This window comes from Schistosoma haematobium, chromosome ZW (assembly GCF_000699445.3).
Source record: "Schistosoma haematobium chromosome ZW, whole genome shotgun sequence".
In the NCBI taxonomy this organism is placed as follows: Eukaryota; Metazoa; Platyhelminthes; class Trematoda; order Strigeidida; family Schistosomatidae; genus Schistosoma; species Schistosoma haematobium.
This window is the reverse complement of record NC_067195.1, coordinates 83,418,959-83,446,117: the sequence shown is the minus strand read 5'-3', so window position 1 is coordinate 83,446,117 and position 27,159 is coordinate 83,418,959. Positions and strand designations below refer to the sequence as shown.

The following is a 27,159-nucleotide window of genomic DNA, read 5'->3' as shown; positions in this document are numbered from 1 at the left end:
TATTATTATTATTAGCTTTATTCAGTATTATATTTTTAGTACAATATAGAATTCTCAGCACAAAGTATTTTAACAAGTTTCCGTTTCTTACTTCTTGGTCGATAATATTGAGTGATCGCCTGTTAGATGTTAACCGTCAAGTCCAACGAAATAATGTACATTCTTTTAGCTGCATATTGCCAGCAACTACGATATCTCTAATTGCGCCTTTTGTAACTTGTACAACGAAAAGTTTTACACTTTTCAGAAATGCATAAAAATAGATAACTTGTTGAAATATCTACATAGCAGGAACATGTAGGCCAAATGTTCAAGCAGGTCATCAACTTTTGTCTTATTGCTTTTACCCTGGTATGTTATGTGACTGTAATATTTATTACATTTGTGATTGTACACATGTTCTTAATATTGAACTTCTTATCATTTATTATCAGTCGATTAACTGCGTTTAAATTTCACTTAAATGACAGAGTATAATATTTAACCATCATACGAATAAAAAGCCTGTAGCTAAATGTACATAATCACACTAACTAATGGACGAACTCTTCCCGTTTTATTTCAACGTTAGATGACATTTCTTTTTTAGAAAAAAACAAGCAAACAAGAAACTGACATTAACTTGATTATTAATCAAAATATATGACAGATTGGTTACAATGAAGTAACTTAGATACTAACATTACCGTATTCTTTAAAGTATCACTAAATTAAACCTAATTTTCAAGTTTTTTTTAACCAAACCAAATCAACCAACAACAAGGTATTTAAGCTTATTTTATTGCTTATCAAAATACTTGTTTATATTGGAAAAAATGACATTTCAAACTTTGGATTTGTTTTTTTTGTTTTACCATGCTGAAATAATCAGATAAGGAAATAAGTCTAGAAACATTTTTGTTCGTTCATTTTTAAGTAGATATGTTTTCCGCGAAAAAAAAGCACAACAGAATGAATGAATGAATAATAGTGTAGAAAAGTTAGACAAAATACCACTGAAAGTCATGTGAATCGTTAATCAACTATATGATAAATAGGTAATGAATTGAAAATAAATTTCCATACGAAATGATATTAGATTGAGAGTTACGAAATATCAGAAAAAATTCAACATACGGATTCAGGACTCTTAAAAAAATAAGCGCGAACTTATATAACTATATGGGATTGAGGTCGATTTCATTAAGTCCTGTAATAATCATGGTAGTTTTAGACAATTATGGACAGCATCACTGACCAACTTCAGTCGACTTATGGTATGTTGTGGTTATTATTTCATGCATAGCATAGTTGACTAGATAGGTATCATGTTTTAGGTTGGGTTCAGTCCTGTATGGATAGCTGATCTACATAGCAGATGAATTCCAAAACAGAATTGAACAGATATACAGTGTTACTTCGTTTTCAACAGTTCTCTAGCTTTTTTACAATGAATCTTGCTATGTGTCAAAGGTTCCTCTTACAATTTAACAGAATATGGTTACAACTATAAAATATGTTGTGCCGATAACAAATTAACAATGCATAGCGACATATGAGACCGTCTTATTAAAGAACTTGAATTTGTTATAGTATTATTTCCGTAAAGATTAAACTACTTATCTATCATGGACAGTATTATAATGGTCGATAGAAAACCATTTTTGAAAAACGGCCTACAACTACGTGACCACGTTTTAATTCAGCGTCATAATTATCTGGCATAACATCCATTTAACTTCAGAGTGACATTTGTGCAATGTAGTATTCTTCAGACTAATTTGGTATGGATTTCGATCAGTATAAAATGCAGCACGGGTTTTACACTAATTCAATGTACAATCTCGCCATACGTTTCTCGTATTTCGAACATGAGGTATTTCATACACAGCTCCTTTTATTCTCGTGAAGAATTTTGTTCAAATCATTCTTTTAAATGACCAAATTATTACGTCTTTTCATTTGCACTGTCTTCTAGATTAGCAATCATATTTTAACTGGCTGATTTTATTCATTCTTATTATCAGGGTTTATCTGTTACGTAACGTAACTCGTTGTTTCTGGCTCTTTAGTTATCATCTGTGTTGAGTAACGTTCTTAAACATAAGATTTATTGATATGTGGGCGAGGATAATGATTGGTTGTTTGCTTAGTCAGACATATAGATAGTCTGACAGGTGTCAGCTGAGTTATATATTCCCCTATCCTTGAAATTATTATTATCTATTGCTCATTGTTGTTGGATTGTGTCGGGTTTTGGTGTGGAAATGTATTTACGTTCTGATCAGGCTAATCACGTTCTTGATCTGAGTAGTGTTGAAGTCCTGTAGAATAGACACTGGGAGGGAATCTGGTGTAGATATTCATCTAAGGTAAATTTACGTCTACGTAAACGTGGAAAACCCAACCGTTATAACATAAATATCTACAATATTTTAGTCTAAATTATTTACATCCTTAATATGGTACACTGTGTGATCATAGTAACTTTCAACTAAATTTCTTTACCTACGCATTGTGAACTCATTTTGTAATAGTGATTTTCAAATGTCAGAGGTTGTAAGTAGCTGATTAGAACGAAACGAAATAAAATGAATTCATGATGGTCCGCTCAAATTTGTTACCTAATAATTAAAATGTTAGTAAAATCAGTATATAAATGGAGGTATTTGGTTAAATCATTTGTCCTATTTTTTGGAGGGTGTATAAAATCCTCATGACATTGATCTTTGTCTTCTTCTATGTCATGTGAATTGAAGTGTTCACTTATCAAAAATCACCTTCCAGGGTTATAACACTATCTACGAAAAAACCTCCGTGGATATGTTAGTATTTAAGTTACTACACTCTTTGTTCAGTTTAAGGCAAATGTAGGTTCATAAAATGAACGCTCTCTTAAGTCGAACAAATGTGTGTAGACAACACTAAAGCTGTTCAGTGAAACACCATTGCATGATTTATACCGGCTGAACTCCATAGGGTAGCGTGAAAGTTGTGAGACGTCGAAGTTGATTACGTTTTTACTAATGGAAATTATAATTATCATCCTACTGTACATAAAGTAAATCGGACAGTTTTATGTTTGAATAATCAATGAAATCTTTAAGACAGGTAAATTCATGATATAATTGATAAAACACAATCCATACTTTGATGAAATATAGATCATTGAGTCCATGAAATACTATTATGTATTTATCGAGGAACTACATATAAGAAGGAGTAATCATAATATGAACTTGTTTTACTGTGAACAAATACATTTACTAGTCATCGTCTCCTAATTTTCTTCAGTTAAAATCCTTTTAAACAGCACAATGAGTTCTGTTGTTACAACTCCGTTTATTCAAATGAAAAAAGAACAAAAAAAGAACACGAGTTGAAGTATCATTCTATATGATGTTAGGAATATAGTTTTTTTTAAAAAAAAACAATGAAAATCCACCAGTAGAATAATGATATATATATGAAGTAGTAAACGATAAAATAATACCGATGTTAGCAACAATGATAAGTAACAAAGAGTTCTACACATTTTAATAGAGATAAAGAGGAATCTCATCAGAATATGTGGTTACGCCATAAAATTGTAATGAAATGCAATATAGTTTTACTTTTATAGAAAATAATAATATCCAGATAAGAAACAAGATATTAAGAAGAAGAAAAGAAAGAGTTGGGAGCTACTCATCAAAAAGAGAAAGCAAAAACATAGAACACTGTAGTGAACTATGGTAATTATAGCGATGTTATTATGATAAAGTTTTAGAATAAATAATTCACATATACACACACACACAAACACACTAAATCGTATATCAAATGGATAATTTATGATGATAGGAAGAACAACCTAGAAAAAAAGTATTCAGTTTTCGTAACAAATTAACAATCGTAAGCTGTAACAAACGCAATGTTTTTTTGTTTTACGAAAAGTATTAAATATAATAATGATGATAAGCATTGACTATGATGGCAGTTAATACTATACTGTATATCTGTAAACCGGTCTTCAACAATCTTAAAGATAAGAATCACTAAAGATGATGCATAGAGAATAAGAGAGATAAATGAAATGCTTCTAGTTTGAAGTAAATATAATGAAATGAACAGTTTGTTGTCTATTATCCAACTATCTGAAATACCATAAACAAAAAGAGAGAGAAGCCAATAACAAAATGAAAGAAGAACTCAGCAAAAATATTTCATCTGTTGTCTCATTCAAACGGAAACATTACAAAAGCACATGTGCACATACCAAGTGCAGATTTATACATAGAAACATTTATAAAAAGTACTGATTTACTTAATTACATTACAAATGATGAAAACCTAGTAAGTGAAAATACACAAAATGTGACTGAAGGTTAGTGTGTGCATAGATCACAAAACAACAATATATATGAGTTTAGGCAACTTTTATAATAAAAGAAAGAAATTGACGAATAGATAGAGAATAAAATGTAAACATTGACTTAAATGAAGTCAAATAAAGAACAAACAAAGTGTAAATCAGGTTTTTAAATGAATAATTCTTAACTATCTTAACAGATCCTTTCTTAAAATGTTGTTATAATCATTATTAGCATCGTAGAAAACATACCATTATTAGGTGGAATCAACAGAGACAGAGAAAAGTTAAGCAAAAAACTCTGCATTATACAATAAGAAATGGGGAAAAAACGAGAGCAACAACTACAGGATAACAATGAAATGCATATATCAGAGTAAATTGTACCAATAGGGGTAGTGCGTCGTTTGTATGTAAGGTAGTTGAACAGATATACTCACAGACTTACACACACACACACACACACAAATGTACGTAGCCCAGAAATCAGGGCAACAACAATACCAAATCAACTTTGTCTATCATTACCAAAATGACGTTTTAGCAGAAGCACAATATGTTGACTGATACAAATAATAATAATATAATGTGTCCATATAAATAAACAGAACATTAAGATGATTTACACCAAAGAACAATTTCAACAGACTATTTATCATCAACATTATGGAATGTTAGGTGAGCATTGTTTATTTGTATTAATAATATTCTTTATTCTTTGATTAAATATGGAGAAAGGACAGTCAAAGTGTAGAAAAGAAAACAACAAGAGAAAGAAGTAAGGTAAGCGAACAAACATTTCATTTAATCTATGAAGATGTTGAAGATGATCATCAATCAGTGGTTCATTATAGTTCAACTAACAATTTCGAACAGAAGATGCACGAAGAGCTAAAAGAAAAACGAAAAGAGAATAGAAATACGTAAAACCAATGATCAGATGAATGGCAATTATGTACAATTTTAACGTATAGGGAAGTTTTATGGAATATATCACACATTGATCTTATTTAGACCATTATTGGAAACCAGAAAGCATTATACAGTTATTTCCTCTGAACAGTGCACATCCACGACTTCAAAGGAGATCAAACCCAAGATCCTCGTGCTGGCGAGTTAGCCACGACCCATGTTTTGATTTCAACCATTTGGCGATACTGAGTGATCTTCTTGCATTACTTGTGGTGGATGCTTGTCTCATACCCGATATGTCGGAACTAAATTAGTCACGGATTCTTTTTGATGATTACCTCTACAACTCACTATTGACAAGGTGTATAAAATTAGCGTTATCATATGTATCAGCGATGAAGACTAGTGAATGATATTTGAGTAAATAACTAGACAAACTTTATATACACTAACTTGATATTGTACTTAGTGGTAAAGCATTTCTATCAAATAATAAATAAACGCTAATTAGCTATTGTTTTCAAAGATATTAATCAATCAAAAATATATATTCTCAAATAGTAATTAAATGTAACCTATACATCACTCAAAAAAAAGTCAAGATCACCTTCGATTACGTCATTTTTTAATTGTTGAACTTCTCGACGAAATTCCGATATTAATTCACGCTTAAATGCTTCTAAATCAGCTCGATTTACTGTTGTACTCCCACTATTGGAATTATTAGTTGAACAAGAGTTGGATAGAGAATTAATTGTTGTTGAATCCAAAGATGGACTGGAAACTTTTCGTCTAGATATAGTAAATGTATAATAATAATTATTTATTTGAAACAAAACTGGTGTGTGAAGATGAAAATTTATACTTTTATTTCAAACAAATAGGTATTTGAATAAACATAATATATGTATAATACAATTGTTGACTTTTTAAGAATATTTTGTACAAAAACTAGTAATTGTCAGCAATAAGAATTGAGTAATATTGTGCTTCCTGAAATGACTATCAGTCAGTTTGCTACAACTTAGAACCAGGTACATATATGCACTAGTCAATGTTGCCATACCTCATTAGCACAACAAGATCAACATCAAATCCATAGACGTAGTTATTTCAATGGTAGCAATATATAAAAGAAAGATTGTGTATAAGGATATAATACAGGAAGAAAGAACTAGTTCGTAGAAAGAAAGGTATGAAGTAATTTCACGCTTTAAGGGAAAACGAAAAGTGTATACACCTACATCTTTGTGATCGAATCTGAGTTATGTCATACAAAGTCTTCAAAGATTGGTTACGATAGTCACGAGGACCCAAACCAATTAGTCTGCATCTACCAACATGGTTCAGACCAGAAGTGTGTGACTTCAAAGATTACTGCCACGTTTTGGTTTGACCGCTTCTAACTTTCTGCCATCAGTCTCCAAAACTAGTCAGCATTAATATAATTATTGTCATTCTGAACAACATTGTCATCTACACTTAAAGTAAGAATGGAATTTCAAAATTATTTTACAAGCGCAACATATAATTTTGATTACATAAACTTATTGGTAAATTGTTATCGCATGTATGGTTGTTTTGATACACTTCTGTGTTCATGTTGACTGCTTTATTCGATTGACCACCACTGAATATATTATGGTTGACTGAACTATTATTTTGTATGATTGGATATATTGGATTTATATTGATGAACCTACTGATTGCAGATAAGTCAAGATATTTTTATAAATTCTCTGGTGTTTAAAATTTCCTTAATTCAAAATTTTGGAAATCCCCTTAATCTAATTAATTTTATTACTATGTGATAATAAGTGAATCATTCAATTCACAAAAAGCAACACTACCAACAAGTTACAAATCTTCACTATCAGAAGACAATGTCTTATAAATCCACTTGAAATTTATGTCATTTCAAGAGTTGAAATCGAATCACTCGGGTAGAGTAATTGTAAATGTTGCTATTAAACTTTGTGGGTGATTGAGTATGTTGAGGTCAAAAAGTAAGCAATCTTGCGGTTAAGCGTAGAGTACCAGGTAAAGATGGAAAATTTTCATCAACTGAGATGATAGGGATGTGTTTTACACATGTCCGATCCCTGTAGACATTGCCAAACGATGTTCACTGTTGCAGAAGTAGGTTGGAAGAAAACAAGGGCCAGTCAAACTAAAAAGTGGTATTCGTCCACAAAGTCTGAGCTATGTAAATAGATGCAGATCACTTGGTTACTGTTCATGCGATAATCATGATCAGTAGCTGGATACTTCGAGTGACACAGCTCAGAACCATTCGCAATATACAAGGTGCATTCATATTTTGTTTTCCCTTAGATCCTAAGTTTTTAAACTATCTTATAATTGCTTTTATTCCACGAACTCATATTTTATCCCCATACTATAACTCTTATGTCTAGACGTTTTGACAGCTGCTGATACCATACCATTTCTGCTTTTACTACTCTGGCATTTATCTTATTAATCTTATTTAGTTGTGTTAATGTGGTGTGGCAAATTCAATTGAATTTGTATGAGGTTATAAGTTCGATATCGTCATTACCAACGAAGCGCTACTCACCAATTTGCGTGTTAAATTTATGATAAATAAAGAAAATTCTAAGTTTTATTTTCACTGCCTTCCGACTCATAACTTTTATTGGGGAACATTGAAATGAGTAGAGAGGAGAAAACATCTTAACTGTGAATAAATTTGATAAATTTTCTTATTTGGACGCTTGTTAATGACGTCCTAGACATTTCCTATATTTCCGGCTTACTTCTAAACTAGAAAAACTAAACCAAACAAAGAAAAGGCATGCAATATAATTAAAAAGTATATTCTAAGGTTAATCTATGTTCAGAAAAACGGGATCATTCATAGGTTCACGGATGACCTTGGTATGCTAGAAACTTCTGAAAACATACCATATATATGAAAACCACGAGTAATCAACCAAATAAATTGTGACACTTAATCCTTCAGTTTTCTAGATGTTTATGAAAAGTATCTATTCGATGATGATTGGCTAAAAAGTTTTCAGCTTTCTTTTTAGGTTTTTAGTATCTTTGTCGACGGATATTTATTGACAATAAAAACCAAGGCGACCAGACATATGTTAGGATTATTTTAAATTCTCTAGTAACAAAATGTACAAAAATATAACCACTTCAAAAAGAAATAACGTATAATAATACCTCTCACGTTACTTACAATGTAGCATAACCAGGTACAATGGATGAACTAGTATTTGTGGAAGAATTCTGACCTTGAAACGCGTTTGTTATGACAGAATGTGAACGAACAGGAGAACTAGGAGTTGGTAGATCATTATTTGAGTTACTAAATGTTGTTGATGTCGAAGTGTTATTACTTGGTGTAGAAATAACGCCAGTTGTAGCATTCGAATCCTAAATTGCAGTAAACATTTAGTTAGAAAGCAGAGTTTTATGAAACACACAATGATTATGTAACCAATAAACCATGCGTGTGAAGAAACATTAAATGATCCCATCAAGTCAGGGATAGTTCTTCTACATACAACTAAACAATACTTCACTAATTATCTATCATTTATGAAACAAAGAACATCTACTTCGAAAGATCAAATATAAAAAAGTGATAGAAACGTAAGCTGGGCAGTCTTGAAGATAGTTATTTTTTGAGAGGAAAAACTACAAATGAAACCAAATATGTTAACATACTCTAATTTTTTTTAATATCATCCCGTAATAGAGTAGTAATATATATATCAATTATATCAAGTTAATTTAAAAGACAACATATATTACGCAACATAAATTGATCAGAATGAGAATAAAATATGGTAGATTTTGAGTTTCTTTTCATTCTTACGTAAGGCTAACACCTAAAACTAAGTAAGTGGAACAATGTGTATACATTAATTGATTTACTGATTGAAAAATAAGACCTTAGAGACTATACTGTTTACGATTGAGAACGTGATATTTATACCAATTTATTAAGATAGTATTACAGTGTTTAATATTCATTCTAGATATTATAAATACTGTAATAATGAATAAAAACGAATATTATTTTATTGTAAACATTGAAAACTATTTTGTTTATTTACTGTAAGGAGAAAAACAAACGTTACTAGGTTAAACAGAAAACGGTTACTAATATATATATATATATACATATATATATATATATATATATATATATATAAGCCATGTAAACCACACACTGTTTCAACTGTTGCTTTATCATGGTTATGCAACTTGATTTCGGTAAACCGACTACTATAGAAGTATCAACATATTAAGCCTCAAAATTCAACAGTTGTAACATATAGAATACATAAAATAACTTTTATAAAAGTTAATATTTATAAATTCCCGCTGTTTTCACACAACGTGAAAGTTTGCTGTTGTACTGTCTATTGGATTTATTTGAACTACTGTAACTGGGATGTAACTAACCAGGATACTGTTGGGCTATCTAGAGCCAATTACTATAAAATTATTTAATATTGATTCTGGGATTTTTTTGTTCATATTAGGAACGGTCAGAATGATCCAGATGTATTTACTTTGAATTTAAAAATTATCTCATACTTTCCTATTCAATGAACTTGGTCTTTCTTGTCAAGTTATATTGTCTATACTTAATTTTTTCTACTCCAACTGATACTCTTAATACTGCTACTACTATGGGATTCGTCTTGACTGTAGTGATATGATATGGCAACTTGAACCAATAAACATGCATGCCAGATTCTGCATTGCTTATGAGTAAAGGGGATGAAAAAAAAACAGCGAATTTGATGAAAGCATAGTAGTAGTACTGAAATTATACCTTGAAACGTTTCTGTTCATTGATGACTCTAACAACTGAAGCGAAACACACATATTTCATTTTGAAGCAACTAACAACTGTGAAAACTAACAGACATCATGAAAGGTTAAAAATGAGAACACAAATATGTTGATAAATGAACGGTTCCATGAGTATAGGGGAAAAATATCGCATATTGGTAAAATAACTAGTGGATAAATATTTAAAGATATAAAAATGACTTCGCCAAAAAGAAGCATACTTAGATATTGAGTCTTAGGAAACCAACCGACTATTACTGGAAAAGGAGTTTAACAAACAATGTGAAGGCGGTTGGGGGACAATAGAAGTCTCCTATTGATGTGAACAGAGAAACAAAGAAGCTATGACAAACAAAGGAAGCTGTCTTTTGAGGACTTTATTTCACTTAATTTAAAGTTTGTAAAATACTAACACTTAGTTTTGTTCATAGTTAATTCTATGAACCATAAGTCTTCGTTTGATGTATGATTCACTGCCATACCCTTTTCTGTTCCAAAGATATTGTAATTTAGACGTAACCTTCGGTACTCTATTTTCCTACCCCAATGCCCAGTTTGGGTATAATTGTATTTCTCTAATTGTTTGTGCGTTGTGGTCATGTTAGTCATCTATTTATTCATGTATCTTTTTTGCACTAGTTTGAATCTGAATTGGGAATAAGTTGAGTAGTATTCCAGTTGACTCGACTTTTTTCTCTCTCACTTGTCAACCAATCAGGTGACAGAATAGTTTTCGTCTCTCTACCCAAGACGGTCGCGATTCGGACCCACGCGTTTTAGCCTTAAGGTTAAGCCAGTTATCTTATCGTGTCAAGGCCTTAATCCAGATCGACACAAGTTCTCTACTGTATATTATTAGGTTAAGGACGTAACACCTATTCAATTAAAAATTGTAGTAAATAAAAAACGAACTTAAAACAACTATGACAAATTTTCATCTAGTTCTTAGTCAATCACAAAACAATTTAAGTAGATAGTTTACGGGAAAGAGAACAATAATATTAGCAAGTGTAAAAAGGGGTGTACATATTTAATAAGGATATTGAAGTCTTCAACACAGGTTAACCTGTCATTAAATCGGAAAACGACAACAAAACCACATCCTTATAGGGATCTCAATTATCCATTTATCAAAGATTTCTAAAGTCCTCACATTGTTTTTAAGTTAGGATTGTGTAATCAGGGTAAAAATTAGAGATTTAAGGTTAGGATTGATCAACGTGATTTTACAAGCAAGCCAAAGACAAAATGACAAAATAAAAAAGCGAACAGTATCTACCAAATAAATTGCTCTAACTGCAAAAAACACTAAATCGGACAAAGTAAATGCCCTCTTCATCTTCATCTACACGAACATCAATTACCCGTCAAACGCCATGACATAATCTTCGCTTATATCAATGCATATGGACAACTGTGGACACACATTCGACTGGAAAAATGTTGAGATCTTGGATAGAGGCAATTCTAAAAACACCAGAATATTTTTAGATGCTTGGCACTCAGGTCAATCAACAAACACATTAAAATCAATTTAATCTATCGACGCTGTCCCTGCATTATACTTTTACAAGAAGAAAATTCAGTAACATTTTGAAAGTATATTACGAATATATGATTGACTTCTCGTCAATCTAGTCAATAAAAAACCAACAACCTGAGTTCTAGGATAGACAAGTACATATGAAACAAAAAACAATAGATGTTTGACATGAAAAACTTTATATTTGTTTTGAACGCGATCATGATCATAGAGTGGATCGAATTGAAACAAATTAGTGATAAACACAGACTAGAATAAGAAAAAGAGATAAGAAATAACAAATGTCAATTGTCAATAGCCGAATCACACTATAATGTAGTGTCAACTATAAGGCAAATGACAATACAATAAAGGCAACACTCAGTAAAAAACGACTACCGGATATTGAAACAACATATAAAGTCGCATGGTTTAAGTAAAGTGTAATTATGGACGAAAGAACAGGCGATAATCAGTCCAAAGACCATTTTATCTACATATACATGTATATATACACAAATGAAAATGAGACTGATAAATCATTTAATTATTTGACATATCTATATGCAAATGCTGCAGTTACATTCCACGTAGCCATGTCAACTTGCGCTTGTTTCGCTCTACCCCTTCCCATTATTATTTAAAACTACAATAGGTAAATATTTATGTTCAAAAATGATATTTGTGTAATGACTGGGGTAGAGGAGAATAACAGGAAAGAGAAAACTAGTTAACTAAAGATATATATATATATATATATATATATATTAGATAACTTAAACAAATTGCTTCAATCATACCTGCTACCTGGATGCGGTGGTCTGGCTTGATGATCACGATGATCCAGTCAAGCTATAATGGAGTATTCGCTCCTTTGGATCCTAACATGACAGGCAGGTAGGACGGAGAACGGTAGCACTAATGGTCCGAGGGCGAAATTGTACTGAGTTATGATAGAAGTAAACTGTTCCTTTCAGACAACCAACATGTTTTCTTCTCTGACAACAAAAGGAGAGGGTCAGAAAAGGTCGGCCATAATAATATCACACCCTACCTTATCACATGGATTTATGATGTCAGAGATAAGGTTTTTAAAGTATGTAGTAGAAACATCAAGAACTCACAAAAAACGAGGTATATGACTAACCAAAAGCAGCTGTCCCTTGAAATCCACGAATCCGCTTTCACGCCGCTAAGACCACTACTAATTTAATTATCTTTTTGGGTAACTCAAAAAGAAGCACACTTACACGACAAAAGAAACAAGAAAGTAACAACTACATCTACACTTCTAATAGAAGTCAACAACCATAATATTACTATTATCATACAGATAAAGGATAATAGTTAAAAAGTAGATAGAAATCAAACACATTAAAATCTGGAAATCCGTCAGTTATTAGTTAGGTAATTCGAGATGTACGATATTTTAAAACTTAAACGAATTCAAATTTATAACGACTCAAGTATTATTTATAGCCATCTGACGTTCACTTTACCACCGTTTTTTTTATTTACAAAAACGTACTACTTTTAATTCAAAACTAACACAAGTTTGTTGTCCCTAAAATTAAAATACTAATTAATTAAATATTGTAATTTGCTAAGTTGGGTTTGTGGAGGAATATACAAACAGATTCAAGGAGAAAACTGTGATAATAGAAGTTAAGAAAATTGAGGACCAGTCAATTTATACAATATAGCAGACTGTTTGAAACAGAAAACAAGTGTATGATTAGTATTGTCTTCACCAATGAAATGATCTAAACGTTTTTAGTCTAAAAAAAAACCAACATGGAAATGTTGTTTATAGTTTACCAGTCTTTTTTACTATCGTTTTACAGTAGATAATATCAAGAGTATTGGTAAAATAAGTACCGTTGAATAGTTTTTCTAAGGAATAACCCAGAGTTCAATCTTTAAGACCATCATTTCGTGAGTCGCCATTAAAATTTTCAAAAAAAAGAAGTGATTCAATATAGTTGTTTCTAGTTGGTTGTTATTTTCTCTCTCTCTCTCTCTCTCTTTCTCTGATATCTGAAACATTTATGCGGTATTATTATTGAACTCATCCATTACTATTTCATATCACTATAAATATTATGTATTCGTGACTCATTTAATAGATACTTTCAATAATAAATCATAAGCTATATATATATATATATATATATATATATATATATATATATATATATATATATATATATATATATATATATATATATATATATATATATATATATATATGGATAAGATTAAAGATCCATCTGTATAATTGTTTTAACGTAGGCGAAAAAGAATTCACTATTCAATAGTAAAGAATCATCAATTATGCATGAAATTTCTTCTTATTGAATAGAAAATTAATGAAAAGAAGAGAGAAAATATTACCGACAGGATAAGTAAATAACTTTACTCTTTTATTTTAAAAACAACAACAACAACAACAACAAAACAAACAAACAAACAAATAACTAGATGGTATTCGGTTTACTTATTAAAAACAAACAAATAAATAAATAAATATGAATAATAAATAAATCAAACTGTATGAATAGTTTTGTTAAAATGTAATCATTGTAATAATAAAGTTACTTCATATTCACAATAATGTGTATGTGCATAACAATAGTAAAAAGTAGTAAAGATAATTATTTGCAATAAACAAATTAGTAATTTTTGTGTGTGGGGAGAAATTGAAATGTTCAGGAAAGTTTCTTGGAAAACAAAATTATTATGCGCAGAGAGAGAGAGAGATGGACAGATAATACAATTATTACCTATGAATAATAGTATAACAGTATCATAAGCCTCATACAAATCAATGATAACTGTTATTGGACTCATTGTTACCAAGTGGTGTATATGTATTTGGTGCCCACTTGTACCAATGTTTATGTGTTCAAATAAATAAAACAAATTATTATATGAATGGAATAAGTGATTTTCGGTTTTTTATAAATAAATTAATTGAAATAATATTAAGTTCTTAGTACATTTGTGTTGAGTCGGCTTTCCGAGAACTGCAACGGAGGCTCCAGAGGCACTAAAGGAGACGAAGAGCCCTAGACAGTCAGAGCATGATGGAGCTTTCTAGAATGTTAACGTGGCGTGCTACTATTGGTCAGTAGCATAATATGTCTTCTAGCGGATTGGCCAAAATATGATATTGATTTAACAAATGTTAACATCTATAAATACCCGTGTTTTTCTGGACAAAAATGAACCTTGGAGTAAAGTGCTTCTCGTATACTTTGCGTCTTCTCTCTCGTGTTCAGGCCGCTGTATATTTCTAGCTTGGGGGTTACAGAATAGCTTAGGAAACGAATATAGCGTCCAATCCGCAAGACTTATCAATTTGTATGGTGATTGATAGTGGAATTCAGGTTCAGCGTTTCATTGTATTTCGAAGTCGTCAGCTGGATGTGATAGGACGCGAATCCAGTACCTTTCGCTTCGAGCGTCTATCGTGTTATCCACTTAGCTCATAAAGCAGGTACAAATTTAATTTGTAAGGGTTTGTATTGCCTAGGTGTTGCTTTTACTAAGGTCTGTAAGTAGGTGTAAACTACCTGGTAGCAGTCCACATGGTTAACAGAGACTTTGGGTGACATGGCTCAGAATCATACGCAATGTCTCAGGTGTTTTCACTCTTTATCTGCCCTTAGTTTTCGAAACCTCAAATAGCATTATGAATTGTACCTCATTTTTTCCACTTCTACTGACAGTGTTACTAATTTTATTCCATTGACATTTGTTTTGAAATAATCTTATTTTGCTGTACTAATGTGCTGCGACAACTTTGGTTCGACGCATATGTGTCAAGTTCTACGTTGCATATGACTGACTGATTGAGACTAGAAAATTACTATTTCATAAAAATGTTTACTGCAATTCATTTTTATCAAATACAAACAACCCAAAATTGAACCATGGATTATACATTTTATCTCTGATCCCACAATTAAGTATTTAGATCTACTTATTTAAAAGTACATGTTGATCGAAGGAATTTTTCTTAGCTAAACTTGTACTTTTGATGTTTTAATGTAAATATTTAATTAATAAGAAAATAACTGTAGCAATTCAAATTAGAATAATTAAGGAATCCCATTTTTAGTCATTAGAGTTTTTTTGCATTACAATATATCCACACGATCGACAAACATTAGATACAGTTCATAATCAAATGACTCCTCGAAGGTTATCAGTTTGTGAACAGCAGTACTCTGTCCAATAAATAAAACACATCCTTTTAAGGTACATCATCTTTATTCCTTTCAAACTAGTTTTATTTTGTGGTAAAAACACTTGATCTATCTTTTTTCATAGTTCGAGACATCATCAGAAGTCCCACAAGTTCATTATTTCTCAAACTAAATGTTTTACTAAAATCATTTGCGCACACAATTTTCTACCTAAATTTATTTTATTAGGAATCATTCAGACAATAAATCAATAAGCGAGAAACATAAGAGACTCTAGACCTTTGATTTTTTCATTAACACATAGAAGATTGACAGTTTTTGCTAGCCACCATTATTCTTGCAATTTTCTTAATGTTCATATAACCGCTTAAAAATAGTTATTTTCTTTAATATGTTATCATTATAAACAGGCTTCAACAGTTGGTTAGTATATTTTAGTGATAAGTTTATCAAGCTTCATTGAAAATTTAATGTTTAATTGTTATTAACCATACGTTAATTGATTTGGATTATCGATACAAAGAAATCGGACAAAATATGTTCCATTTAAGTTACGCAAACTGTCTACAGAACCAGTAAAAACAAAAACAATCTTAAGCTAAATAGAAAAGTGAAGATTTATGATCTCTATGAAGTCAACCCATTTCAAAGTGAGCAAGTAACCACCTACTCGTAATATTCTATTCGTATTAGCTAAAAGCTATTGGATTCTGACTATGTAAATTAAAAATATGGCACTAATCAAGGCAGGAATTCAAAGTCTCTAATGTTTGATACCCTCTACCTAGAGTCATAGGTATTTCTTACTGTTAAAAATAATCCCAACAATAGGTTCATACGTCGTTTGTTCCCTCTGGATCCTGGATCACATGTGCATCATTGTTTTGAAATCAGTGTTTTCCAACTTCCCAAAATAGATCATTCGTACCCATCAAACCGGTTAAAGAGTCGTACATTCGCTTTTCGTCCTGTTAATTCCGTTATTTGCCACAATTATCTATTATATATTATTATTAGTAGTAGTATCATTATTGTTACTATCGGCATTTTCATTACAATTTGTTCAGACAAACAAGATTTTGTTTTTATACTGTGTAATACAGACATGAAAATAGATTAGTGAATAAAAATTATAGACTATATATGATGACTGCAAATAACAAATGACTTAATTTATCTTTCTTTATATTTTGAAGATACTACATAAGCAACTATCTAATCATTAGATAATAAAGCTATTTCTTACAAAATCAGAGACTAAACAAATCTAAAGGTTTCCTTAAAATGAATGATTAATTAATATTAAATACCTAACAAGTATTTATTTAAAGAAAAACAAAACGGGAGAAAATGCATTTAGACAAAATATTAAGACTATCATTAGGTGCATATGAACAATGTTAGTGTATCAAACAATAATGTCATACCAGTGGTATGTCAAAAGTTTTTCAAGTGTTTATAAGTTTATTTTGACGAGGAACCAATCAAATATACGATAACAGGTCTTGGATTTTGACGCAGAATTCATTCATTCATTTGGCTAAATAGCGTTTTGGCATTTTAGCTGATAACGGTTCGTGATGAAAACCATAAATCTAATTCCTAACCCTAGCTATCAACTGTAAATCATAATTCTAATTCTTTACACAGGTATATAACTCTCATTTAGCCCTAGTAAGTAGATGGGCATTCTCAAGGTATATATATATATATATATATATATATATATATATATATATATATATATATATATTTGAGCCCAAGGGAATATCTGCGCTAATTAAAATCCTACGGTCATAAGTTAGAAGATTCACTAGATATTATATAGGAACAGGAATAAGCCTCAAGATTAAATTTACTGGAAACATTCAGTATAACTATTTAAAATGGTAGAATTGGTTTACATTTTAACAGGTAATCTACAACATAGATATTCAGCATGTATATGTGTGTAAGAGAAAGAGAAGATTAGAAAGATAAATCAACTGATAAAAATAAATTAGGTAATATGAACTCGATAAGTTCAACCATATATATTCACACAATCTCATAGTTCACATTCACATAGAGTAATTAAACTTTACTAGTCCAAAACACTGTATTCAATGTTACAAATAGAACATATCATCATTAGACATGGTTATTTTGTTTTATGTATCAAAAGTAAAAACTAAAACTCAATCCATGTAATACATAGCCATAATATGATAATTCTAGACTGTTTATTACCATTACTATTAATTATAGTGAGTAAAACAATAAATAAATAAAAACATTTGTGTATTTATGGACACTTTTTCCTCTTTTTTGTTGATGTTGGTAATAATACATAAAAGTAGGGCCCATAAAACAAAGTTATAAAACATAATTGAAGGTTGAATAAATATATATATATATATATATATATATATCTTTGAACAACTGTTACATATACATGCAGAGAGATATGCACACACACACACAAACACACGTACATATACATACAAAAATAATCTAGCCAAATTACAAGTGAGAAAGAGAGTAAAAAGTAATCTGTAGAGAAAATTATAAATAAAAGAAAATATAAAACAATTTTGAAGAGGAGAAAAAGAAAAGACTTTTCAATGGTACACAAACATAGAGAATAAAATTTAAATGAAGAGTGAAGTGTAATATTTAGTCTTTTTTTAATAATAAGTAAAAGAAAAATTAGAAAGAGGAAGATTGTAAATTGAAGTAGATTGTAGTGAAAAGTAATTTAGAAGTTGTTGTTTTCTGTGTATGGAATATTCAAACTTTCAATAGTATTATACATAATAAATGAATTGAATCGGCTATTTACTCAATATTAATGATACAGTGAAATATAGATAATCAAATAAGTTTTGATGAATGTTTTATTTCATTAGTTATGAGTCCACGAACTAGAGATCCTATGATTGATGAAAAAGATATGTTTGCAAGTTGAAAGAATTCAAGCTTCCTGAGAAGGGAAAACCTAGAGTCGGCAGTTAAGTGATAAAGTTAGATATATATAACTGGATAATGTACAGTAGTCAGATATTGAATGGTGTCAAGTTTTCCGATCACTGACCTTGCTTGATCAAACAATTTAGTTAAGTTTACGATATAATCAAAAAACTAATTGGTGATACCCCCTTAAGTGCCATGTTATGGTTGAGATTAGAAAGAGTCCGCTCCCCCTCCCAAAATGCTCTCACATAACCACGTGCATAGCGCCACCGCCAGGAAAGTCCTATACACAGATTTCACACACAATGGGTGTTGTTTACGAAATTGAGAGGACGAAAAGCGGATGTCCGGCGCTTTAACCGGTTGGTGTGTAAGGAGGATCTACCTAGGGGAGTTGGAGAACTATGGTCCCAAACCAACGGTGCACACGGGTTCTGGGATCCTGAGGGAACAGATGACGTATAAATCTATTGTTGGCTAGCGGCTACCATGGGACTGCATCTCCTAACGTTGCTCTACTGACTTGTGAATCAGAACTTTGGGTAAAGGCTTTGGGACTGACCCCTTAAGAAGACCACCTACTTCTGTTAAGGCGTCCGGGCAGTATTCTGGCCCTCACACAAATTGAGTGATTTGTGTGGCACATATATATTTGGTGCCTCCTCGATCCAATGTTAATATGTTTAAATAAATAAATAAATTGGTAAAATACATTTGTGAAGTCAATATCAGTTAATATTGATGGATACATGCATAGATACTATGAAAGTGATCGTCTTCTAAAAACATCTGACAGCAGTTACAAAAAAACTTTTATTTCCTAATTATGCCATTGGGCATAAACGTGCTTCCTGTGTAGATTACCTCATTGCTATCTTCTAGTTACAGGTTCCAGTAGTTATCTCAACACAGTAGATTAGTTGAACAATGTGTTGACGTTCCAAGTGATGGATATTAAGTTTTTGATTGAGATCATGATGGATATTAGATTCAAGCCTGAATGTGAACAACATTAGCTTACAGGAAAAACTAGCTGATAAGTCTCAAATAAAACAGTAATAGATGTCTAGAATTCCACAAATGTTATGTAGCAAATATACTAAAGCAAGTCAGAGTTAAAACATTCTAAATCAGAAATGTATTGACATGAATCTTGTCGTGATATAATTCCTTTAAAGGTGGTTTTTTTTTTTAAGAAAATAGCTTAATTACTCATCAAAGATAAGTAAATGAAAACTTACATTTCTAGGCTCTCACAGAAAGAAACAAAATGGGTAGTCACATTATTGATACACAAAGAGGTAAGGGAGAATAACTACTAAAATGTGAGTATATATATATATATATATATATATATATATATATATATATATATATATATATATATATATATATATATATATATATATATAGTCCTACCGACATGGACACACCAAAGCATATAAAAATCCCACTTTGTCCCTGGGATATACCGTATGACAAGTATAGTAATGTATACAAAGTATAAACAAATCGAAAATTTCTGATAGACTAAGTCTGAAAGAGAATCAATGCAACTGTACAGATCAATAAAAGAAAACCGGACAGGTCTGTACACACATACAGCCAAATATATACATGAAAATTGTCTGATTAAGTCTGCTGATGTAATAATAATAATATTGATAATATCCATAACAGTAACAGTATTAATCAATGCAGAATGGGAGCAAAACTCAGACGAGACAATCTATTGATTTGTTATTCTTAGTATAGGTCATAAAAGACGGGAGATAGGAAAGTCAATATACTTTTAAGTAGGATAATTTATAACAAGGTTTGAGAATATCATATACATATAATGATTTGACTGACTTTTATTATTATAAAATGGAACTAGAATAAATAGTAATAGAACGATTGAATTTAATGGATAATATTCTAATTAGCGATATTAATACAGTGAGGACACATTAATGGAGATGTAATTCACTTAGCAAGGACAGATTCGTGTACTCAACTTTAAGTTACGCTTAATGTGTGAAGGCTAGTGACACACTACCCGGTTGACCGAACTGAATTAGGTAGGGCAAGAGTTGAACCAGTGAACCACTGATTGAATGTCTAACGCTTTAACCAACACATAAATAACAATTGAATGAGTGAATAAACAAGTGTTGTTGTGATGGGATTCCAACTATGTAAACTGGAAAAATCTAATTATTTGGTATATAGTATATGCGGAAATTCCAGTCTGAGACCATAAACACAGCAGACGCTATAAAGTTCATTTAACAAGCAAATGTGATTGTGAACTTTTGTTAAAGTGTCTATGTGTGCATGAATTTGTATTTTATGCAACACTGTATTTCCATAATGGAATAATATCGCCTAGGTCTATAAAACGGTAGAGGCGACCTTTTGACGAGATAACAGCTTCGAACTGCAGTATTTCATCTACTTCGATTTAAGCAGCTCAGTAGTATCATCAGTTTTCATAAAACAAAAAAAATGCTACTTGAAGCTGAGTACAAATTGGTCGATAGAATTCGATCAATATTAAAGGACTAGACAGATATAACATTGGTTACCTAATCACTGATCAACTATTTGTAAATAAATCTCAGTTCTTCAGTTAGTTAGTTGTGGTCAGAACAGTTCATTAATATTTTCTTCGACTGTAAGTTTTTGTGACGCTAGTTCAAATCCCATATGGAGCATCAGGACCTTAAAGATTCCAGGTACATCTTGTTAACGAGTGACATCTAACAGGAAACCTAGATCTAGTGTTTATTCTCGACTAACTTCAACCACTTAGCATCAAAACATAAACTTGTACCTAGTAGGGGAGTTATATTAATTCAAAATGTTAGTAAAATGACAAAAGATTAAATATTGAGTCTAACTGAAATGTACTATTTAATTACAGCTTTTAATTATAAGGCAATGGATGTTATTGAAAATAAAATTACATACACCAAAATTTATCAAATAATGTTCTTGACTTCATAGAATCCTATTGAAAAATAGCATAACTATGAACATCCGATTTATAATACCTAGAAGTAGAATTTAACATTATCCCCTGATATTTAACAGTTAATTTTTATTTAATAAATAATAATCAGTTTCAAATTGAACCAACCTCTTCAGCTTCCTTAGCACGTCGACGTGCTGCCAAAACACGTTGAAGATCAGTCATCATATCTACACCATGAGTACGTGGGCCAGAAATGGTTGGTGCAAAATCAGAAGATCCTAGACCAGCAACAGAAGCAGCACGAATACGTTGCTGTCTGGCCATACGTAATTGAGCATCTAAACTACCAGATTCAGCGACACTATCATGGTCACTAGTATCGGAATTTTCGGCAGCAGACTGTGAACCTGACAGTTTATTACTTATTGTTGTTGTGGTATTTTGATGCCAATTTTTCGACCCAGCTATATTAGCCATTGGTGGGGGTGGAGGAGGCGGGGAGGTGGTGGTGGCGGCGGTGGTGGTGGAGCGGGAATCAATTGTTGGGATTTGGTATTATTAATTGAAGTGCCTATGGAAATGAATAAAAGTCCTTACTATAAATTAATAAAACTGAAAAGTTGAACATAGACGACAAATGTATCGTAAATGGTATTAAAATGTTGAAATACAAACGTGAAGATTAAGTGGTGGAATAGCACCTAATGAGTAATAATATGCATGCAGTCACATTCAATGATGTTGCATACCTTGGTTATGTACAGTAGCCAATAACTACACTTCTAAGTATGTTAAATTTTCAAACAACAAACAAATAGAAAGCCAGCAATATGATAAGAGGAAATTATTATTCGAAGTTAGTTTATGCAAATAAATAGAGGAATAACTATGAGCAGACGGCTTTGAGATTATGAAACATAGTTTATTTATGTCCCTATTTGATTGGACTATGGAAGAATGTAGGAGTAGTGAATAAAAGGTTTTCAGAAATTTGGTGAAAAACTAGGGAACGAGTTGAATTTGGAAGACACAGTAAGCATTTAAGGAAATTAACTGGTATCCTTTAGCACCATTTACAAACACATCTACTAAATTGACTTCTAACTGTTCCCTTAACCCTTTTACATGCATATGGATAAGGAGGATCTACTTAGGGGAGACGGAAAACCGTGATTTCAAACCAATGGTGCACATGGGCACCCAGGTAGTATCACAGCCAACACACAAATCAAGTGCCTGGATAGGTGCATATGTAATTGGTGCCCCTTTGTACAGAAGAACGACGAAAGCTCCACAACCAAACCATCCAGCTCAGAGAACAAAACTCCACCAAAAACGCATAAATATTTCTTATAAATGTACTCGACATAACTTTATAAACAAGTAGACTCAGATTTATTTTCCTAGAATTTCTTCACATATTGTGCTTTATCTAGTGGTTAGTTTACAAAAAATATTATGAACAAAGTCGCGCGTTTTGCGTAAACAAAAATCAGAAAGATAAAATTTAGTATGGGGAATTTGTGGAGATGGTGTTTTCACAGCTGAGATAAAGAACTGATCTTAGCTAGACCACCATTCACAACATGAAAGAATTGCAAGGCTGTTTCGTAATAGTATGGGGATTTCTAGTCAACGAGCATCTACGGCTTCGCACAGGAGAATCGAACTCAGCATTTTCGGTTTCACGCTCAAGTGCTGAACCTCTAGACAACTGAGCGGGAATTCAACGGTGTTAATGTCTAATTCCAACTAATCCATGATTTTGCACAACCATTCATCCATGGAGTGCGGTGGATAGCTGTCTCATACCCGATATGGATCGAACCATTATAGCTATCTGTTACACTGTAAAAAGTAAACTCTCCTCTACAGTAAACTCAATAGTAACATGAAGGACATGTCAATCAACTAGCCATTGAACCGAACAGACTTTAGACGTAGGAATTTATTGATCATTACAGTCAGATATGAGCTAAACCTATCACAATAACAATCCATTAACAAATGATCTCATCAACATAAATATCAAAGAGAATATTTAAACATAGAAAGAATATTAGAAACTATTATTTCCGATATTCATATTTCTGTGTAATGCGAAAACTTATACGGTTTAATGTGAGAACGTGTGTTGATGTATTCGTCTATTTAATGAGTTAGTCTTAACTCACCATAACGTATTTACCAGGTTTATGTAGTTGGTCTTCAAAAACACTTTAGGTGTCAGAAATAACGATACTATTTGACTGTTCAAACAGAGTAGAATGACGGTTGAGCTCTCCACCAAGTCAAGTCCTTTTAAACATAAAACCATCGTCTCACCAGAATTCATGAAACGGATATTGTACAGTTACTCATGAGAAGTATCCAACATAAACGGAAATCCAATATCCTGTCAAATGGTTGACATCGATTATCTATTCCGCTATGTTCCCCTAATCTGTGTAGTATAATATATTACCTTTTTTTGCGATTTTGTGTGTCAAGTTAAACTGAAGCAGAGTTTCGGGAATACTCTTGACCATATTATATGTGGTTATTTATGATTTTGATTCTGGAATATTTCATTATTGATCAATTAAACACGAGGATCACCGTGTGTAAAGAATAATGAACTACTACTACTACTAATATTTGATCATCAATCCCCTCAAAGCATCGCTTGCGTATACTAAGACCACCAGAGTGAGCATAAAAATTGGGATACCGGTTTAATGAGGTTGTAAATCTTCATCAACTGGAGTGGTTAGGATATGTGTCACGTATGTCTAACCATAGTCTACGTGGAGGCACGAAGTTTGTTTAGTGTAGCAGTACGTAGGAATAAAGCTATAGTGGCTGAGCCAAGGTGTAGCATCAAATCATTAAAACAATGAATATTGAACTGAGCTATGTTAGTTATTGTTGACTATCAGGTGGGGATTCTCGCAATTATCGTAACTGATAGTTGGGGAGGATTGGTGGCATTGTTAATAATTAGTCATTATGGTCCAGATACACTCACTTTTCATCTTCTTTAAGATACTGAAGTGCAAAATTGTCTTATACTTTTCTATTCAATGAACTCTGCAATCAACTAAGATGTGCGCTATAAAAGTTCTTTAATGGTAATAAGCTCTGTTATATGCTTTCACATTTGTTTATTATTTGATACATTATGATACATTTATTTTGACTTACTTTACCAATACCAATAGCTTTATTGTTTCAGTTTTTTTCGAAATTACATATAAATTATACACCGTGCTACAATAATCAACATGGTAACTTGATACTACTAGTTAAATCTTTGTCTAAATAAATTTATACGTGAATACAAATATAAAAACTATTTAGACAGGTATATTTGGACCTAGGTTTTGAGTTAGTTGGGACTCGTCAATAAAGCAAGTATGATATAGATGGTTAGTCATTGTTGAAAAATCCCAGTCCTGCAAGAGGCTTCGAATAGTTCGGTAAGAATGCTTCAGATGATGAAACTGGGTGAGGTGGGTCACAGTCAAGGTGAGCATTATTTACATCAATATAGCAACTACACCTTGCTCATAAATGTCAAATAACAAGAAACCTAGGTCCAGGGTTACTTGAGATATCAAGTCATTTATATTGATAACCATATTGCAACTTGAACGTTAGAAATTGACTTACACTAAGGATTAGACAAACATTACATTGGTTACTACTCAATGGAAAAGCAATGTATGTGAAAATAATAAACTGCATGATTATCGCTTATGCTGTGAGCTTTAATCGAAACGAAATGAGTGTTACAATAACTGATGAGTTATTGTCACTAAAATGTCAGTAAGGTTATGGGATGCAATAGGACGTAAATTAAATAGATAAACATTTATTACAATAAGGGGGTCAAGCAATATTACGCTAACATGTGAAATAATACGGTTACATAAATGTAAAATTTATATATGATTATCAACAACTGACGTCACTTGGTTAAAGGCAGGGTGGTCGGTAATTGAAGCATGAAAGATATGGGTAAATCTGTGGTTAGTTTTGAAACCAAACATCTTGTGGATTGGAATATATCAAAACGGTATTCCCTGAAATCTTAGGGAAAATGATGTAAAAATGGGAAGCTTTATTCACTTGAAAATGAAGAAACGTCTTGTTGATAAGTGGCGCCTAAAACTAAACACTTAGCCAACCAACATCTAATCATAGTGCACCAGCAAATCGAGTTACATGCCCTAGCGATCATACTGCACTATGATGAATGTAAGTCGATGACAGCTAAGGACTAGATAATATGATATTAGTAACTTGGAAGTGATGGAAATAAGCTTTCAATTATAAACTCACATTGATTTGGTGAAAGAGATCTGGTAATAACAGAAGATTCATCTGAATTCCCACCTAATAATTTAACATTGTTATTGGGAAAATTGGAAGCGTTCAACGTCACGGATGAAGTTGGATTCACATGAGGTTCATTGGATCCATTAGGCAGACCACGAAGATTACGTACACTATCGTCTGAAGATGAATAATACCTATTTTTCAAGAAAAAAACTAATTTAAATTCATTCTAAGAAATAACACAATCCAAATGATCAGCTGAAGTTTCATAGTCTAATGTATAAATAGTCAAATGCTAAGCCACACCGAGTTAAGAAACACAGAGAATGTGATACTATTCAGCCGATGTTTATTGATTAACTTACAACCTGGATGTGAGTCATTCTAGGTATGGAGGCTAGTGATACCATCCTGTCGACCAGATCAACGTAGATGGAGAGGGGCACGAACACACAACTTAGTGACTGAAGGTCAAGCGCCTTAACCATTGAGGCACCACCCCAAGAAAACCAGGAAGCTCTGGATAGAATGTTTCGTCCAAGTATGAAACTCCTTGGCAGTGTGTACCTATTGAACCTAGAACTCAAGCAACGAATACTTAACCATTAGACCACGGTTCATTTTGATTCTGTCTACTTATTCTAAGCTTTTTTTCTCTATACGTAAAATAGTGATTGGTTAAGAGATAAATTCTAAGAGTTTTAATGTGGAGCGTTGACCGATGACTTTCAAACATCAACGATGATATTGGACAAACACCAATGGAATCGATTGAAGTTACAAATGTAAACCAGTGGATATCGATCCAGTTGTTTAAAAGTAACGTGTTTGCTACAAGAGAGACGTGAATTTATTATTTTCAATCATGTGCGAGGTCGTAGGTATTTAGACTAATGAAGAGAAGACCAAACCTAGGATGAAAAGTCTAACTAATTCTCTATAATTTCCTATAGTTCTCCAGTTAATATTAATACATGATGAAAATAAACCTCTAATAAAACATTCGTTAAATAGTAATTTGTTAAAAAATAGGTAATTATATATTTTACAGTAAAACAGTGACTTAATAGTTCAACATTCAACCACTAACTACCGAGTTCAATCTTCATTC

The 27,159-nt window shown here is 31.8% G+C and overlaps 1 protein-coding gene across 2 annotated transcripts in view; it reads right to left on the bottom strand.

Annotated features, from left to right (window-relative positions):
• Positions 1–3,128: 3,128 nt before the first annotated feature.
• Positions 3,129–27,159, bottom strand: part of MS3_00004561 (uncharacterized protein) — a 40,841-nt gene continuing 16,810 nt past the window's right edge. Inside the window, exons 7-11 of one of the 2 annotated variants that reach the window (XM_051212493.1) lie at positions 26,052–26,242; positions 21,894–22,299; positions 8,454–8,650; positions 5,850–6,034; positions 3,129–5,221 (exon numbers count right to left, since the gene is read on the bottom strand). In XM_051212493.1, coding sequence (XP_051072681.1) covers positions 22,193–22,299; positions 26,052–26,242 — 298 coding nt within the window. In that variant the 3' untranslated portion in view covers positions 3,129–5,221; positions 5,850–6,034; positions 8,454–8,650; positions 21,894–22,192. Of the gene's footprint in view, positions 5,222–5,849; positions 6,035–8,453; positions 8,651–20,183; positions 26,243–27,159 lie in introns of those variants that run through there. The other variant, XM_051212494.1, reaches the window with a different exon arrangement.